Raw genomic sequence first — 20241 nt, 5'->3', positions numbered from 1 at the left:
TCATTGTGTTAAGTACACAATAGTGCTTAAAAAGGGCTTAGGTCCTAACACACTTATTGTTGGACCTCTGAGTAGTATAGTATATATCAGTGTTTTTCAACCGTTTTTTACATCGGAAAAATCTCACCACTAACCAAAAATGTTACAAAATGTCTCGTGTCTCGTGGGCCGCATTTGGCCCGCGGGCCGCAAGTTTGAGACCCCTGGGTTAAAGGAATATTCCATCCCTGTTCAATTCTTTCCATTTGAGCAAATAAACCAAATGCAATTGGAATATTTGGGTCCATGTATACTATTGACATCATGGCTATTGATATAATATTTGCAAATGATGATTAATAAATGTTAATTATAAAAAGTGATATTGGATAATTCCTCATGGCACACCTGACGGTTTCTCAAGGTACACTAGTGTGCCGCGGCACAGTGGTTGAAAATCATTGGTATATATTATCTGTTCTGGTATGCTTTTGGTACTCTGCTATTGTGTACTCTTGTACTTTTTCTGCTGTAAACCTGGATTGTGGGAGAAATAAAGGCCTATTTTAAAGGGAATACTTAAAAAAATGATCTTATTTACACTTAACAGCCCTCCATGATTGTTAATTTGAGGTTGTCTTGCAGTAAGGGGCTACCTGAGAGTTTTAAGATGAGCACTCCAGACAGTATTGACCTTTATTGCCATTGCTCATCATCATCATCACTCCGGAGAAACATCATGACAGGGATGCGAGGAAGGAATAGTTTTACCTGATACAAAAACAACAGCACATAATCTTGTTATCGTCTTATCTTTTCTTGGATAATGAGGAAAATCTGGATTGCTTTTCGCTTACACGGTGTAAAATAATTCTTCTGGTTATATAGACCGTGCACTCTCGTGGAGTCAAATGAGGTGTTGAGGGTGATCTAGGATTTCCCTCTCGAACCACCATCCTTCTCCCCTGGTGGATTAGAGCAGCATTAGTCTCGGGCAAGAGGGGTGAGCCTGCCAGGCCGCACGCTTCAGTTTTCCTTTAAGGAATGTCTGCGGACAACAGTCAATCAGCTATAACAAGATCACAAGCAGGAGATTTTCTTCTTGTAAGCAGAAATTAACACTTCATTTCCCTTTGTCGGCAGAAATTCAACACTCGGGCCTGGGAAGGCTCTCTCAGGCATTAAGGGAGACAATTTGATTATGCTATTGTTACAGCCTCCACACCAAAACACAATAGCCTCATTTTATGGAAAAATAACAGCAACCAGAGAAGAATTTGGCCTGCATGCCAACAAATACAAATAAATATTTGTAATGATATTATTATAAACCATTATGCAATATATATATAGTTGAGTGGTTATATTTAAGGTAACTGTGGGACAGTTTGGTACAAAGTTGAATACAACATTCATAATGATAATTATATTGAGTCACTTATACTCAATGTATTTATATTTTCAGATATTGTAATGATTAACTTGTTGCTTAACAGAAATCTTCTGTTGATGAATAAGACCTTAAAATCGTCAGCTTTGATTTTATGTACTGAATTGCTGCAGATGAAATCATGAGAGGGGCATTTTTTGTGTATTTTGTAAAATTGCAAAGTATAAAAATTCATTCATTCATTCATTTTCTACCGCTTATCCTCACGAGGGTCACGGCGGTGCTGGAGCCTATCCCATCTGTCTTCAAGCGAGAGGCGGGGTACACCCTGGACTGGTCGCCAGCCAATCACAGGGCACATATAGACAAACAACCATTCACACTCACATATGGACAATTTGTCACCAATTAACCTAGCATGTTTTTGAAAACCCACGCATGCACGAGGAGAACATGCAAACTCCACACAGAGATGGCCGAGGGTGGAATTGAACCCTGGTCTCCTCGCTGTGAGGTCTGCGCACTAACCACTCGCACGCTGTGCAGCCCAATGTAAAAAATTATATAAAAAAAAATATTTTATATATATATATATATATTATATATATTTAAAACAAGTATCATTGTCCTTTGTATTTTATATTATTCTTTCATTACAGTTAAATTATAGTGGCTTTTGATCCATAGTGTTATGCAGTGGTTACCAACATTATTGGTTGTTGTCGTCAATATTACAGCCTTTTCTCATTGTGCCTCTTGCTGTAGTTTTACCATTTTTGCTGTTTTTATTTTTAATTAGATTTTGTTTCTGCAATGACAAATGAGCCACGGGCCCCAAATGGCTCCTCACTTTGGACTCCCCTACTTTTGTGGATCTATGTCAGGGTCAGGCTTGTGGCGTCGGCTCTACGAGCAAACTACAACTCTATTTGACTTGTTGGCTCAGTGTCTGGGCAATCAATGGTGGTTGAGGAGAGATGGGCTGGTCAGTGCATTGCAACAATCAGCCTTAACAACCCAGAAGATGTATTTGGAGGTGCACATCAGTGGAATTATATTTGTGTTTTAATGTTGTGGTAGCAAAGGCAGATTTTGAGCCATATTAACCTGCATATAACTTATTACTGTTGTGTAATATCTAATGTCCAATGGACAAGAAATGATATGTTTCTATATTTCCTTGTTAAGCTACATGAGCGGGATGGTATTAGGAATGACAATGTAATTGCTTACTTGTTTTAAAATTTTTATTATTTTTTTGTATATCAGAATTTCAGTGAGTCTGAACTCAAAATACAGCTCAACTCAACTACAAAATTATCCATCTATACATTTTATTTACTGTTTGTACTCATTTGACTTTGGGTTGGGGTGTGGCTGACAAAAATATGAATTTGTAAAAAAAAATTACAAAATTAAAATGTGTACATACAATTAAAAATTACCAAAAATAGCCAAACTTTTCCAAGACCACATTACATTACTTTCGCCTACAGACACACTTTTGATTGACAGCTTCTCATCCAATAGCGTGAGGAGGACGTGCCTCGCGTGACCAATAAGCTTCGTCTTTCTGCCTGTGGCGTGTTTCCGTGTGTTTCCGGCCTTCCTCGGCCTCCCCCCTTGTCTAGCGTGGCTGCCTGTGGCTGCAAAGGCAAGTCGGCGTGGGTGTGCATGGTGTAGCGATAGTTGTAGCTACCAAACCCACCCAAGGGAATGCAAAACTTTGCATCCGAACTCTACCTTTTACGACGTTTTTGCGCGCCCCCCTTCCTCACGTCGCCTGGTTTCGTATGGAAGCGGATGGATTTGTGAGGAGGCGTCGGATGACAGCGGAGACTGCAGGCAATGATCCCGGGGTTGCTGGCGCATCTGCTGGGGCAGAAGTCCGATGGCTGGGAGGTCGGTTCTTGGGAGTTTCGGAAAGTATTGTGGGCAGCCTGACACCTCGGATTGGAAACGAGACGGAAATACAGACTGTTGAGTTCATCCGGAACACACAGGAGCAGCGTGATGACTCTGAACCGGACTATGAGGGCTTGCCACAGGGTGCCTCCACCAGCACCCACATGTTGGCTGGAGCTGTGGCTGGGATCATGGAGCACTGTCTCATGTTCCCCATCGATTGTGTTAAGGTAGCCTATAGCCTAGTATTGTTTTTGAACGCCGTGTTTCCGTGTAAGTCTGTTAGCATAGCTTCTTAGCCTTCCTGCTAATCTAAACACGCGTCACAAGGTCAGTTAGCTTCTCCTGGGTAACCTGCTAGCATGCCCGTGTTTACTAGGTGACCAACGTTAGCTTGTTGTTAGTTGTAACCTTTTTAAGTAAGTCGCTTGCGGTATTTCGGTGTCTTATTCTCGGTTAAAGTCAAGCGCCAATAATGTTGTGTAACCAGTGTTTACACACGTTTGTGCGGAGTTAAGAAGTTAATGAATAGTCGAGTCAGTAGTTGGCCTTCTTGCTAGTGTGTCAGCCACGCCTGACACTGACCCATGGTCTATTACATTACACATTAAATTAACTTTATATAGAGTTTTGTCGTGTAATCACATGGGAGCACTGTGGTAATTCTTCCCACGCGGCTTGCATAATTGGTTTTATAGAATAGGAAAAAAAACTGACATGACCCGCTGATCATAAGGTTAGCCGTCGGTTGCTTGTGATCATTGCATTGCACAGATGACACCAATGAAGTTTAGTGCATACAGCTGTCGATGTCACACTGAAGAGCAGCCCACACTTCATCCACGTCCTGACCACCTGTAGTCTGTCTTAGCCCTGCAGGGTCCTGAGCAAACATCCTCGGCATAGAGTTTTATTTGAGGGGTTAATGGAGCTTGTCATCATCCTGGGCAAACTGGCTGCACTGTGAGTCAGCAAGATTCCACCAAGCAGACTATTCAAGAGAATAGGACAGTTTTTATACTAACTGATCTCCTCAACTTGTAGCTACTTTACCAATTCAGGCATATAGTGTTTCAGTGTGCACACAAACTAAAAATGAGTAATTCCATTGTATTCTTGTGTCTAATCAAGGAGCATCCTCAAAGTCTTGCAGCTGTTTAAGTGTGTGTACTTGGCAAACTTGTTATCTGCACAATTAGCTGTAATCTGTCCTCAAGTATCACATAAGGTGTCATGAGGACATGTTTACTTTTTGCCCAAACACACAGAGCGGAGGGGGGTGTAATTTTGTCCATTCAGCTGGAATATTGGTATTTTAGGGATGATGTTGATGCTAGTTTTGTTGTACTCTGTTGTGTGTGTGTTGGTTTTTTTTTTCTGGGCATGATTTAGGGTCATATGCAAAATAGGCATGAAATGTGACCTCGTAGCTTGCAATGAAATACTTCCGTCCATTCAATAATGCATGTCCAGCATCAACACACCCTTATTTCAGCCCTTACTTGGTCTGATTGCTGTGTCATTGTTGACTTTTCCCCTTTACTTTTTTTTTTCCTATCCCAGACAAGAATGCAGAGCCTCCAGCCTGACCCGGCCGCCCGCTACAGGAACGTGATGGATGCCCTCCGGCGAATCGTAACAACGGAGGGAGTTTGGCGGCCAATGAGAGGGCTGAATGTGACCGCTATCGGGGCGGGTCCCGCCCATGCCCTGTATTTTGCCAGCTATGAGAAACTCAAAAAGACTCTGAGTGATGTGATCCACCCCGGGGCTAACAGTCATTTGGCTAATGGTACCATAAAACCTCCCGTTTACACAAACCACGCACATGTATTAACTAAAACACTTGAAGATATAGGACTCAATACACCCAGTCTTACCTATGTGCTTTAGTCTCATAGCAACACCAGTGTAGATTAATTATTTTCTTTAAGTCAGTGATTAATCCCCTAAAACCATAGTGTCCTTACCAGCTGTGTCCTTATGCAATGTTTTTCCTACTCTCTTCCCTCTTTACAGTGTATTGGGAGGCTGGGTAAGTTGTCTTTCTCCCATACAAAGTACTTATACCTTCCCATTTTTGACACTTTAGTCCACTAGGTGTCTCCCTTGGCTGTGGTTTGGCCTCCTTTACCCAATCAGGACCAACCTTCAAAATAATCATTTTATAGTTTGTGGATCTTAAATGGCAAATGCATCTTACTGATATATTTTTTCCAATTTCTACTTCTGTTTTGATTGTCTTAGCTCACTTTAATTTGTAAGTGGTGCTTATTTGCAGGAACAGCCGGATGTGTGGCCACGCTGCTTCATGATGCAGCCATGAACCCATCAGAAGGTATAGTCTATGTTTTATACATCAGTGGTGTTTTAAGATGATCAGAATTTAGTGTCTATATTAGACGGTGGTGGGCATAACTAATTATGAATTGAACTTTCAAGTGTGTATCTGTTCTGATTACATGTAATTAAAAAAATAGATCTGATAACTGTTAGAGAGATTACTGTTATGGTGCTGTATGTGGATTAGCATGAGTAAATCAAGCATTTCTTCTCTGTGACATGCTGCAAACAGCCTGTCGGAACGTCGCCTTAGCTCACTTGCAAACAAACATGGTGTCGGTCATGTGGGACTTCCTCACTCTTTTGCCAACATCACGCGATGAGAAAAAACATCGACCATTTACCATAGCATCACTAAGATACCCACAGCCTGGGGCTTGTTCCTATCACCACAGCGTTTGAAAAGTGAAACAAATGTTTGCCGTAGACGACCCGGGGGCGAAAGCAATCTGTGATTTCATCATGGAAATGATGGCACTGTTTGACCAGCTCTTTACCATCGTTGGCTAGTCAACCCCTTGGAGCCATAGTCTGTACTTCTGGGTGTATGTTTTCTTAATAATAATGATGTCATGATATTTGCCAAAGACAAATCTACAGGTTTGTGTGAGATATATTGCAGTAAAATGGTTGCTGAAATGTCAGGATACTGCATGTTTTTAGAATACTAACTCATCATTTCATTTTTCTGCCCCTCAAACTCCGGACATCTTGGAATTCATCATGCATCCTCCCAGTCGTGAAGCAGCGCATGCAGATGTATAATTCGCCTTACCGCGGCGTGTTGGACTGTGTACACGCCGTGTGGAAGAAAGAGGGCGCCGCTGCGTTCTATCGCAGCTACACCACCCAGCTCACCATGAACGTGCCCTTCCAAGCGCTCCACTTCATGACGTACGAGTACCTGCAGGAGCTGCTCAACCCACACAGACACTACAACCCCTCGTCCCACATGCTATCCGGAGCCCTGGCCGGGGCCCTCGCCGCCGCCGCTACCACACCCCTGGATGTCTGCAAGACCCTGCTCAACACCCAGGAGTCGCTGGCCCTCAGTTCCCTATCGGCCAACCAAGGAGCCCACAGACATATCACAGGCCTGGCCCACGCCTTCCGGACGGTTTACAGGCTGGGCGGCCTGCGGGGCTTCTTCAAGGGAGTGCAGGCGAGGGTAATCTACCAGATGCCCTCCACAGCCATCAGCTGGTCCGTGTACGAGTTCTTCAAGTATGGACTCACCAAGCACCAGCATGACAAGAGGAGAGCGCAGCAGATGGAGGCGGAGACGTAGACCTGCTGGTTACGCTGTGAGGATTATACGCACATGAAGTCACACTAAGATTTCTCTCGACTGTCCCATCCCACCCAAGCATAGCAGAGAAGAACATGCTTTCATTTTGTTTTGTGTCCCCGATATTTGAGCGGTATAATTAGAATTTGCCAGCAGAGGGCAGTAGCGTGATGTTCAAATTTTTTTTACCCCCTCTGAAATCTACCATTGATTTTTTAATTTCAGTTATAGTCACATTTGTAGGGAATTCATTATAATCCTGCAAACACATAAATAAAACAATCTGTGTGAATTGAACATTGCAGATTGTTCACCAGAAATCAAGTTGATGTTTATTTCCCCCACGATCGAATTCGACAGATCTGATTATTTCATAGCGTGTATTTAATTTATTTTGCCCTTTTTTCTAAATAGCACAAAAAATTGAGTCATTGTTTTCCTACAAACTGTTTTCCTTTTGTTCCCATTGACGTGTTGAAACAACCCCAGTACTTCTCAGCTATTCACCATTATTGCCTTGTATGCAGCTCCAACTGAAGCTATCTAGTTTATCACACTGCTACCACTGAGTTTTAATGTCTGCTTGGATGGCCGAGCTTGTATGGAATGAATTATGTCCCCCCAAAAGTCTAAGTCAGCTCAATAAGCTATCTCAGAAACGTCAATGTTGAACCCCATGCTGACTAAATGGAAGCTGTTCTTACTGATTGTCTGATTCCGACTCTAAATTGCACTCATCAAATGAATAATAAACTATGAGCAGTGGACAGTGCTCATAAATCACTGAAAAACCTTTTGTTTGTTCTGGAATGCTTTGGCATACGTAGTAAAGCAAGCAAATATTAATTGTACCAATTACAGAAACCGGCAATTATGGTTGTTTAGAACCAGACCTTGCTGGTCTGTTAGTTCAGGTTAGAAACAGGTACAATTGTTTAGTCTTCATTGCAGGTGCAGCTTTCAACTTTGACCTCAAAGACTGAAAAAAAACACAGAATCAGGCACAAAGCACTTGACAAGAAGGCTGTGGAATTCTGTAAATGATGCATGAGAAAATATGTGTCAAACTTAAGGAAACAAAGTGACTCTTCCTCAAGCAAAAACCATGATTAAGGAACTTGAAGAATAAATATGACCATGTCCAAAAGTTGTGAAAATGACACAAATATTAATTTTCACTGTCTGCTGCCTCAGTTTTTATGATGGCAATTTACATATAGTCCACAAAATCATGAAGAGTAATACAATGAAAATTAATAATTATTATTAATTAATATTTCCACTGCATTTCATCCCTGACACAAACGGACCAGTTGACATAATTTTAGTCATTCTCTGGTTAACCTTGGTGGGAGTGTTGACGAGGACACAGGCTTGATCCTGATTGAGTGAGAGGAAAAAACTGGAACCTTTAAAAAGTAGGGTAGTGCTTGAAATCTTTGTTTTTCCTCTGTTAACCATGGTTACCTGCAAAGGAAACACTTGTTGTCATAATTGCTTAGCATGGAAAGGGCTTTGCAGGCTGCTAATTGGCACCTAATCCAATCATTTATCAGATCAAGCATCTGGACTGTCAAGAAGGGCGCCACTTCTCTTCAGGAACATTATTTTGGAATTTGGTGACATTGTTTAATATTCCCGTATTGCCTTCAGAACGTATGATGCAATGACAGACTATGTGTTAATCTTTCCATACATATAGTATACACATACTGTACATGTACTGTATCTTTGATGGAAAATACCTTTATACATCATATGGTAGTGTGGATGAAGGGCTGACATGCACCCTCCCCCCCTGTGTACTGTAATAAGCCTTTGTTTTGGAAACTCAAGCTTCCACTCAAAGCCCCTTAGAGTAAGCACCTGTGGAAGTGTTCATATTTTCACACACACTCACACACGCCAAGGTTATTTTGGAATGTGAACGGATGAGGCCTGTTCATTCCAGTTGTCCTACTTTGCACATTGATTGCTCTTTAGCTTAATGACTGGACCTTCAATATGATAGAAATTACCAATTCAGAGAATACTTTGAAGAAAAGATATAATGACATGATAGTTTTAATCTTCACTGATTCACCATAAAAAGCTACAGAGTTATTAAGGATGAATTTACCCACTTTCACTCCCAGCCACTTTCAAGGTCATTAAATCTTCATTGACACTTCAGACGCAACTTAAGACCACTGCTTCTGTGCACGTGCAGCTCATGTGCAAGTGCACGATCAGTGTGTGTGTGTGTGTTAAAGCAACACAGGTGCAGTCAGGGACACTGAAGAAGAGGAAACAGACCTCCTGCCCTTTAGAACTTGATCTTGAAAGGAAAGCTTCTGTGTCTTCTGTGTCAAATTAGCTCAGCCGCTGTGCCTTGCAGCCTTTGTCAACACTCTGATGACACCTAACTGTCTGCTTCTTCTGAATGTCTGTGTGCTTGCTTGATACATTTAAGTGTAACAGCAAGACACACAAACATTGAGTCGACACTATCAGGGGGCATTTTTCCACAAATTTCAAATTTCTTTAGAGAAGCGTAGGAGACCGCAGAGGAATGGTGGGCTTGTCTTGTGATGGATGTGCATCCCCAGGAGGTGATGTCTTATAGTGCTCCACTGTAAAATGTTTACATTCCCTACTTCCACTGATGCTATCTGTGAATAGTTTTTGGAACAAGTTTGAAAATAGTGAAAATATATGAACATGAGGTTGGGTCGGAGTGAAGCAGTTTGGAGCCCTTGTTGGTCCCATACTGCCCTCCTCCTGCTGAGGACCAATAGAAACACAGCTACCAAAATGATGCAATTGTAACTTCAAATCCAAATGTTAGACAGAAGTATATTATAGAGTACTGTATCAATATGATAAAACACAATTAGTGCACAATTAATGTATAACAGTATATATGTATTTCTTCCAGCCAAGATTACAAATCACAAGTACTTATTATGAGTTGGTGCATGACCTATGACAGTTTGGGCTTGTGTAACTGTGTGCTAAAAGTTTTTTGCTCTAAAAAAAACTGTTTTATATTCTTTCATTTAGCAATTGAATTGTATGCAAATGTGTTTTCCAAGATTTCTGTATATTATTTAATTTATTGAAATATGCTGTAGGTACTGTGACTAAGAAAACAATGTCACTGCATGCAATCATTGATTGGGGTACAATTCAATCTAAACCATAATTTTCGACTCTTAAGATGCCCTGTAAAATAACATCTATTTTAAGATTTAGTCTTTGCATTTATACAAATCAAAGTAAAACTACTCAACTATATAATCACTCAATCAGGAAGTAGCACAGTGTACGTCTGGAATAAATGAACGTAAACTAGGCGGAACTAATCCCTGCAAAGTACCCGGAACCTAAACATGGACGTACCCACAAGTCACGGAGGGAGCTACGGAAGTAAGTAGAATGCTAGCTTGTTCGACAAATTGACGATTAAAAACTATTCATACGTTTTATTCTGTGACTTCTTCTCAGGGTCCCATGGCGACTTTTGTGTAACACCCGAGTGGCATTCGGCCAACCTCCAAAGAGAAGCGGTTTATCCGCTTTTATCGGTAAGTGCAGTCGTTCTTTATGCTAGCGTTAGCTTTAGCATGGTGCTAAAACCGCGCTCAGTTGTTAACTCTTGAACGCCTGTGTTCCAGAGGCTACTGCTGCTACAACTATTAATTACTTAATAAATACCACTGCCAGTGGCTTCATATTAGAGCAGTTTTGTCAAATATACCGAGGTAAAGGAAAATGCTTTCATCGATAACAGTCGTAAAGTCCACTAGGGTTTTAAAATTGAATCAGAGGGGAGACTGGATCGATCTAAATGTCGATTACTACCGATACTAACATATCGCTCTCGGATTAATACTGTACTATTGTGTCAAGTTTGAAAATTGTTTTTCAATTGCTTTTTTACATTTATTTTTTACAAATACTTCTGTGTTGTCTTGTCCATATGTTGTTGCAAAAAGCCAAGATTATTTTGCACTAAGTACTTTATTTAACTGAAATTTATGGGCTAATTACAATGTATTTGGTTCTTGAGTGTAATCCACTTCCATTTTGTATACTAAAATGACAATTTGACCGTCAAATGTTATAACCCCTATGTGAAAAATAGCTCTTTATCATGTAGGCCACTTTGGACATTTCAAATTGAGCGTGTCCTTAAAGTCTATTTTGGTGAGCCACTTGAAAATCTTCAAATGTCATTGTGGGTTATACAGATGGACTCATGCTAGAGACTTCATCAGAACGTTCCCCGAAGGATCAAACCGGTCACGCTCCAAGAAGTGAGACTAACAGCAGTCCCCTGGAACATTTGTCGTCCGATTCCCGGGGGTCCTGTTCTTCACCACCGCTCAAAAGCACTGCATGGACTTCCCTTAGTTGGATGCATGCCACCATTATCAACAAACTGTCCCACCTTTGCTTGATGGATGATTTCTTTGTGAGGATCCACGCCTTTTGACTTTATGTCAGACATTTAGGGGCATACTATATAACTCTCACGTATAGCTCGGGGTAGCCGAAACAGCTCTTTGTATGATGCAGTGTAAACAGCAGTAATATATCACATTGATGTTTGCATGTACAGTATACACAACATTTCACCCCTGCATTTAACCCATTCATGCACACACTGCAGTAAAATAACAGCATTATTAGTTTTTTTTAAAGGCAGCTCTTGTGCATCTAGTGCAAAGTGTGAATTATAAGTATATTTCATTATGAACCATTTGGGCACATACTGTGTCAAATGCGTTAACTTCAGCGTAAAGGTTGCCAGTATTGATCTTAAAGGTTGCGGTTGAAACGAGTGAACAGCGCCCCCGTGAGGTGCCCAGGAGAAACTCCCTATCCGTGTCCCATTTTAGCCTTTATAACGCAGTTTTCGCCCTCCTCCACCATATATCATTCACAATAAGCCTGTTTTTTCCTGCGCAGTGAATATCTATTGGCTTTTCAAGCAATCTTCAATGAAATTAATCGCAGAAGACCTAGAAAGAGTTTTTATTATCATATCAGAACGTATCCTTTTTATATTAACTTACCTGTATAGTGAATGCATATTGGGACTGTAAATGTTTTCAGCAAATCTCCCTATGTCCCAAATTAATGTCAATAAGGATTAAATACATGTCAAAATATCTACCATTGTGGAAAAAGCTCTTTATAATATGCTGTTTGCAACCACAAAAATATGCTGTTAAATTTATCCATCAAAGTGGTCTTTTTAGAGAAACTAGTGATACAGTTTTTGTATTGGATTGATACAGGAAAGCCATATTTACAGACAGAATTGTGCAAACAAGAATAGAAAACGTAAAGTTAAAAAAAATACTATAAAAGTTATATTAACGTTGCTGAACTTCACAAGCATTCCAATACATCTTATTCAAAACTTAAGTGTTCCTCACTTGGTTGTTTTTTTTCTTCTTCTAGTGACTTAACTCCTTGAGTGGTTGCCATGAGAGACTTTTGTGTTGGGACTCTCTCTCTCTCGGATGAGCCTGCTATCTTTGGAGGCATGCAAAGATAGTGATCACTGCACTCTCCTGTTGTCCGGCCTGCGTCCTCAGGCAGCGCCGTCCTGTCGCCAGCTCTATTTACACTAAAGCACCGTGCACCACTTTGCATGGGCATGGCAGCCTCGTCCCCATCGCGCAGAGAGAGAGGAAGTAAGTGTCCATCATGGAGACCATTTAGACAAACGCTCTGTTTATGTTGTCACTCACCTCCGTTGGAGGGAGGGTGCACGGCAAGGTGTTTATTAGAGACCACTAATGGTCCGTCATTAACAGCCTGCGTGTGCGTAAATGAATGACTTATTATAGTAGCAATACGTTTCATCGCGTAACATTCTCATGTTCTATGCGTCTTGTGAGGATGCTGCAGGACGGTCTGGTTAATGTCCATCTCTGGATCCTGACCGGAACTACATTCTCAAAGAGTTTCTGGTTCTTGTCTCACAAAATACCCCTATCTTTCTCACAGAAAGCTACTATTTAAAGCTTTAAAAAATATCTTATTTGTAAACCCCATTTCTATAGGCCACCCTTTTCACATTGCAGTCATTTTGGACCTAATAAATCAGCATATTGTAAGTATTAGTATTTCCACTCTATTTAGGTTTTAAAAGACAGGATTCTGCAACTTTACATTGTTTTTTTTCTAGTTATTGTTTTTCACCTTAAGTGAGTGTATTTGAACTTAACAGTTAATTTGGTCGTGCACACTTTGACTTACAAATACAATATAAGGATCATTTAATTAATTTTCATTTCATTAATGTGTTTTTGGAGTGGAGTCTATATTTGTGACATTGCTAAAACAGCACATTTGTGCACAATACTTTGTATATAGTTTATAAGGGGTCATACATTACCATAAATGCAGTATAAAACTGTTTCCAATTCCAATTAGCAAAAAGAGGAGGAAATATATTTTACTTGTGTATTATTATACAAATTTAAATAATTGTATTATATATAATACAATTATTATACAATTATTATATATAATATATATAGGTTAAATGATTTCATGAAGTTACTTAAATAACTTTAAACTTATGACAATAATTTTCTTTGGTAAAATACATGACCAAAGTAATAATTGTGTTGGATTCAAGTGTTAAAAAGGGTTTAATAGGACACACTCAACACATTTGAAACAAAATGTGCACATTGATGCCATTGTGTTCACTGGATTATTTAATTTCCTGTGCATTACTCTCAATGTCACATAGTGTAGTATAGTGAAACAGCCATTAATACAACTGTTCCATTAGTTTTACTCATGTGTCACACGTGCATGCTGTGAAAAACAATATTTTTCCCGCATATTCAGCGTCAATTGAGTCAATCATTCTGTGCATTCTCTATAAATTGACGTGTTTTTTTTTATTTTAAGCATCTTCAATGTGTGCACAGCATTCAAAGCCAAATAAACAGCATGTTTATAAGGATTTCGACGCTGGCTCAGTGGATAAAATGTTTTTTTTTTTCTACTTGAAATTTTGCACCACTCATAATTACTAACTGCATTTTTTTCCACTGTTGAAAACTACTGTACAAACAAGCTGTGCGTCAGAAGGTGTATTACCAGGCCCTGATGCCCTGCAGAGTCCCTTGGCATGGAGGAGCCACTGTCCCCTGTGCAGACTGGCTCTGCGTCTGCGCACCCAGAGGTCCCAAAGTCATGTTCATGAAGGCGTTGGCTGCAGTGTTGGTGGGTTGCAGAGCAGGTAAACTGGTACAAGAGTAAGTGTTGGTGTACACAGAGTTGTTGTAGCTGTAGGCCGGGTAGCCGTTGTACGTGTACGGGCTCGGTGCTACCGAGTAAGAAGTGTTATATGTTGGGGATCCAGTCAAACAAGGCCTGCCGTCCCGCACCAGCACCGGCACAGCTACCCTCCTAGGCGGCGGCGGCGGGGGAGGGTGGTGGTGGTGATGGTGGTGGTGACCAGCCATCTCCAGAGACTTGTCCTGCCGCTGCCTCTTGCATTTGTATCTCCGGTTCTGGAACCAGATCTTCACCTGCGTCGGGGTGAGTTTGAGCGAGCCGGCCAGATGTTCTCTCTCCGGGGCTGACAGGTAGCGCTGCCGCTTGAAGCGACGCTCCAGCTCGAACACCTGAGTCTGGGAGAAGAGGACCCGGGGCTTCCTTCTGGTCCTCTGCTGTTTGCTGGCCGGCTTCTCCCCTTCCTCGTCCCGCAAAGAAGTACAGACCTCTGCGTGAGCACAAACGGAAATGTAAAGTTTGAATTTCACAGTTAATACTAAATATTACAATTTAAATTTTGATTATTTGTGATGTGCTCAAATGTTTTCAAACATTTTTCCCGATATACTGTTATAGTTTATTTATTTTTTAAATAAAAAATCAAATTGACAATTTCACTAATATCATAGGCCCAGATAATTATGTAAATAGATATACAATCTGGTGAATTTCTCCCACATTAAGGGTTGTTATCCTATCTTAATCAGTCAACTTGTGTATTCAGTTACGTTTATAATAATAATCATAATAATCATTATTATTATTATTATATCAATTTCACCGACTGGTCACTGCATTCAGTTATTTAATGAAAGGACTCCTGCCTTTACAAATCGGTAATAATGGGCAGTTCTGATGGACACCATCAAAGGGGTATTAATGTAACAATATTTATACAGTTATTGTGCATGGTAAACGTTTAATGCAGTGATATCAAATTTTCCTAATCATAATTGCACTGTTCACCTAAAAGGGTTAAGTTTGGGGAGGACTTTATATGATAACTTTAATAACAGCGTTTCTTGTATGCCATTGCATCAGTTTATCAAATGTTGGAACCGGTTACAGTGTGTATTTACGTGCATGTAATGTCATCATATTTTAGTGTTGGTATATGATAAGAGCGTTTTGCACTTCTTTTGCACAAGGTGTGGCGTGATCAAATATTTTAGGCAATTTCAATAATTCTGGAGGCCACGTTTCCAACAAAAAGACATCATGGAGTTAATCATAACACCTTTATGTCATGTTGCATGGTCATTCGTGTCATATATGTTACACTCACTCGTTTCATGGTCCTCCTGCTCGGTCTCCACTTGCAGAGCTGCATGCATCTCCACCGGGTTGCCGGCGAACATCTCCACCGGCAGTCCCGACTCAGCCAGCCGCTCCGGTGCAGCGAGCGCCCCGAAGTAAGACATCCTCTCGTCGCTTTCCGACAATCCAGAACTGATCGGACTCGGACTGTCTCTCCTGGCCAGCATACAGGAAGGCGGCGAGTGTGCTCGGAAAGGTCCGGACTGAGGGAGACCCATGCAGGAGATGAACTGGAGCTCCTGAGATTGTCGCTGCAACTCCAACTTGAGGATGTCCTTGACTGAAAAAGGCGTGGTGGAAGACGTTATGGCCGGACTGGGGAGCATGATGTCCACCGGTGAGTAACTTTCAAAGAGCCAAATCTGCAGTAAAAAAAAAAACAAAAATCGTATTTCTTTCATGCAGACCGTGGAAAGAGCTGTGGAGACATTCCTCTTCTCTGGCTTGCACGGCTGTGACTATAGAGGATGAGGTGGGAAAGAGAGGAAGGGGTCGATCCTGTTTGGTTGGCTTAAATTTAGTCAGAGAAAGATGCTGTCATCATCTCCAGGCCCCTCCCTTAAGGGACTTATTGAGATCCAGTATCTCTGCATGTGTTGGACTAATCATTATGCAATCATTGAGTTAACACACCTTATCGGAAATGATAGAATACAATATGAATGAATGAAAAATAATGCCTTTTTATGTTCATTTATAGCATAAATTTACCCCCCTTCTCTCTCTATCCTCCCACGCAGTTGAGCTGCTCCCATCACCACTGCAGTGGTTTTAAGATTAGCCATATCTATTGTTTCCTGTCTCGGCTCTAATGGATAAGATAACATACTTAGACGGCGTGAAATACTCTTTAAATAGGGAGTTAGTATATCTGTTTTGTTTTTTTTGCAATAAATCTATTATTGTATCTTCAGTAATATGGAAAGCAGGGGTACTCAAATACAAAAGTAATTTTTTCCGTGCAAAACTAAACGTCATTCAAAATAACCACCAAAATACATACTAAGAAATGTCAAACAAAACATTATTTTTGGAGAGGGTGCTTTTCCTTTTAAACATAGACTCGAATGACCAGTTGAATCGAGGATCGAGGGAATTCCTAAATTAATACCAGAATAAATAAAATAAAACAAAATGTTGCCAACCCTTTTAGTCAAACGTGTTTTTCGTATTTTTTATTGGGCTGAGCATATTGTAGAAATATAATTAAACCAAACAGTAAATATAGGGAAATGATAGCAAAAAAAGCCAAAATGCTGTTGTGATAATAAAAAAAATATTTTAAATAATTTGTACACCATTTAAAAAATATATCAAAGTGCTCCCCCCTGCATCTTTTCATATTTCACTAGGTGGCCCTCGGCGGAAAAGGTCTGGATGCCCCTAATTTAAGATGAGAAATTGGTCTACTCTATAGTAGACTAAAATAAATATATTATACTCTGATTTCAGATACTTTTACTACTTTTTGTAGTGGAGAATCTATTTAATTTTAATGTTTTTAATCAAAATAGTATAATATTTTACCAGTAATATCACTTGCAGCCAACATAAGGGAACTTCTGCAGCAATGATGTCAACATTATCAATAACACTGATCTTAATTAGCCCCAACTGCAGCACTTTAATAAACATATGCATAGTACGGACGTGTCAAACGGCGAGTATTTGCTGAAAGGGGACACCTCCGTGTCTTCCTCTACCTGTCTGCAGTGTCCAAGTGCAGGCGCCAGGCTGCAAGGGCCCAATGGCCCTAAACCGTGCGGAAAGAAAAGGAAAGCATGCCGGCTTAATCTCATCCGCTCGCCATCAACAAGATGCTGTTTAGATTAGGACCTCGCTCAGGCTTCTTCCTCTCCTCCTTTTAAGTTGCTTTTTTTAAACGGCCCATTAAAAGTCGAGATAGGATTATCATAGCAAAGTAAACAACAACAATATCACATTTTAAAAATGTCATTTGAATGATCACTTTGTTATACGATACTTCCAATAAGACGCACCTTTTTTTTTTTTTTTTAAAAAGGTTGTTGTTCAGGCTGCAGAGGAATGTGGTTGTCAAAACACGCCCACGTATACGTGGGGTTTCCTAAATATTTATTTGATCATGTTTACGGCGTGATTAAAGCAATCAACCACATATTTAAATTATATTTGATTTGTATAGCTTGATCTTGTAAGTGATTCTTCTTGATGTTGCAACTCAAAAGTGGGTAGCAAAATAAAAATAGTTCCATAAACCCATGTCAGTGAACGCACCTGCGTGTGTGCTATTCGCTTGCTAGCCACCATGAGGTGCTTGTCATGTTTATGGGTCACTTATTGATCATGCTTGAGCCTGAGGGTGGGGAAACATGGGGAAATTGCGCCCACAATGAAGACTATCAGGTACAGTATGACGGTACCGATTTGATCTGTGTGGAGTTTGCATGTTCTCCCCGTGTGTGTGTGAGGTTTTTTTTCCGGGTACTCCGGTTTCCACCCACATTCCAAAAATGCTAGGTTAATTGGCAACTTGGAAGTATGAATGTGAGTGTGAATGTTTGTTTGTTTATATGTGCCCTGTGATTGGCTGGCGACCAGTCGAGGGTGTACCCCAGTGAGGATAAGCGGCATAGAAAACAGACGGATTGATGCAGTCTACTAACTCTTCTGAATGGATGCTGCCGGCCCCTCCTCCACCCAGAGACAGAGACCGTATGACTGACCAAAGGGCTAACCCCGTTCATGCCGTTGTTCTATGGAACAAACGCGCCAAGGTGCTGAACCCAGTGCAAAGAGTGAAAGCTCTTCCTGCCTGTTTGGATTGCACATGCAAATATTATATTAAGGCCACTGCTTGTCCTTAAAGGGTGATTGTGGGTCAGCCAAACTTGTTGAGAACCACTGATCTAAATCATCATTTCAGCTCTGAAGGGTCAGCTAATTATAGAAAACCTTTACTTCAATAGCCAATAAAGTTCCCTATATCAACCCACATGCAACGCCATTCCAAAATGGCTGCCTGTTAATTGCACGCTGCCATCTCGAAGCGCTGGTGTCCTCGCATCGCGTGCCAATACCGCCCTGTGGCTGCCCCCCTCCCACAAGTGTCCAGCTTGTTTACGGAGCGGAAGAAGTCTGTTTCCTGCCTGTAACAAAACCCAGACACCCCCAGTCAGAGTGTGAAGGAGCCGCTCGGTACCCGCCAATACATCATCTTCATTGGAGAATCGTAGCCAGATAAGCCACCCCTTTTACTTGAGGGTCAGGCCCACATTGAGGTCAGCATGGCTGGAGCTGCAAGTTATGAACAAAATAAAATGACCCCTCCATTTATTTAGCATTGACACTTTCCACACTTTCAGCAGTGAAATTTCAATCATCCCCTTAAATTCACTTTGGCTTGCCAGGCGTTGCTGAACAGGTTTGGACTAGTTCCCTTGTCTTCATATGTTGGACGGACAAACCTGTTGAAGCAGTGTTTCTGTGCAACAATGGCAGGTGTACGCTCAGTTTCAGTACATTCTCCAGCAAGGTGGTTTGATGACTCCGTAAAGACCTTAATTACGTTTTTGCCTGTGGCTTGTTATGTAAAATTAAGAGGCGTTCATTGTCTTCCCATGCACTCTTGTAAACAGTCTAATATAAGCAATCATCAGCACCCTGTGTTTGCAAAGTACAGATGTGCAACTTTTTAGCGTTTCACAATGTTAAATGTGTAATGTGAGTAATTTGTACATTCTTACACTAGTGAAATAAGTCCAAGCATGTCGGAAAGTTAGGGAAAAATGCACTCAGTGGAAACTCTGACCTCAAACCAAATCAGGTTGTCACCATTTTCACATGATAAATCATAGTAACTGAATTGATAATTGAAGTACCCACCATGGGCAGCCATGATCACCACATCTCTAGTTCTTAAAACCACCCATTAAAAGCTATTTTTATGCTATTTGACTTGAATGTAAATTTAGTTAGTTGCTTTGGAATAAGCCGTGTGATTGGCTGGCGACCAGTCCAGTGTACCCCGCCTCTCGCCCGAAGACAGCTGGGATAGGCTCCAGCAACCCCCACGACCCTTGTGAGGATAAGCGGTCGAAAATGAATGAATGAATGAATGAATGCTTTGGAATCATTCGATACACTGGATTTATTATCATCTCCTATACCGTTTATCAATGCCTATAAAGTTAGTGGCACAAACCGTAACTTTCTCTGCACTTGGGAGTGTGACCAACCACAGCAGAGTGGGCGTGTCTGGAGGCGGGTCGTGGGTGGAATACATTAAAACAGACCGTTTTTCGAGGGAAGCACGCAATCCAAAGAAATACAGCTGAATAGGTGCAGATTCTAGAAGAACTAGAAAGCTTTCTGTGCCGGTTATTGTGTGTAGCTGCTCTATAGGAGTCCACAACTCAATGAGCAAAATGACAAATATATTGGGACGCAAATCTGGCACTTCAGTTGGTCAATGAACTGCCAGATTTGTTGACAAATCATGTGATTTCAAGCTTTGTGCGCCGTTCGACTGTACTTCCCTTTTCTTGTATCCCATGGTTATCATTAACAATGGCAAAGCACCAAACTCTTGTTGTCATTAACAGGTTGAGTTCTCGGTCCCGGAAGCCGTGTCTTATCAGCAGCGCATGTGATGGTGTCAGTAGCCATGAGCGAGACCGCGCTATTGTACCGCTGCCTGGGGCCGAGTGACGGATGACAGCGCCTTCTCTCTGGAGGAAATGGGGAG

General features: G+C 41.1%; 2 protein-coding genes and 2 long non-coding RNA genes across 5 annotated transcripts; 3 read left to right on the top strand and 1 right to left on the bottom strand.

The window, feature by feature from the left end:
* Window positions 1-2969: 2969 nt before the first annotated feature.
* Window positions 2970-7696, top strand: slc25a28 (solute carrier family 25 member 28). The gene is made up of 4 exons (XM_058058948.2): window positions 2970-3504; window positions 4838-5066; window positions 5556-5612; window positions 6355-7696. The coding sequence occupies exons 1-4, from the start codon at window positions 3163-3165 to the stop codon at window positions 6903-6905; spliced, it is 1179 nt and encodes a 392-aa protein (XP_057914931.2). The 5' UTR covers window positions 2970-3162; the 3' UTR covers window positions 6906-7696.
* Window positions 7697-10200: 2504 nt separating this feature from the next.
* On the top strand, window positions 10201-11629 carry LOC144894482 (uncharacterized). The gene is made up of 3 exons (XR_013625097.1): window positions 10201-10313; window positions 10392-10471; window positions 11138-11629. It is a non-coding gene; the product is annotated as an uncharacterized LOC144894482 (long non-coding RNA).
* A 728-nt stretch (window positions 11630-12357) lies between these two features.
* On the top strand, window positions 12358-20241 carry LOC144902155 (uncharacterized). Of its 2 annotated transcripts, XR_013630460.1 has the most exons (6): window positions 12358-12592; window positions 13996-14650; window positions 15521-15610; window positions 15680-15852; window positions 15921-15987; window positions 20099-20241. It is a non-coding gene; the product is annotated as an uncharacterized LOC144902155 (long non-coding RNA). The 2 variants fall into 2 exon arrangements; XR_013630461.1 differs by lacking the exon at window positions 15921-15987.
* On the bottom strand, window positions 13610-15953 carry nkx2.3 (NK2 homeobox 3). Its single transcript, XM_058058949.2, has 2 exons — window positions 15484-15953; window positions 13610-14646 (listed from the first exon to the last, which is right to left on the bottom strand). The coding sequence occupies exons 1-2, from the start codon at window positions 15914-15916 to the stop codon at window positions 14015-14017; spliced, it is 1065 nt and encodes a 354-aa protein (XP_057914932.2). The 5' UTR covers window positions 15917-15953; the 3' UTR covers window positions 13610-14014.

This window comes from Doryrhamphus excisus, linkage group LG20 (genome assembly GCF_037039965.1).
Source record: "Doryrhamphus excisus strain RoL-2023G ecotype Guam linkage group LG20, RoL_Dexc_Guam_v1.1, whole genome shotgun sequence".
NCBI lineage: Eukaryota > Metazoa > Chordata > Actinopteri > Syngnathiformes > Syngnathidae > Doryrhamphus > Doryrhamphus excisus.
Note: the sequence above shows the minus strand (reverse complement) of the source record. Positions and strands in the feature narration are given on the sequence as shown.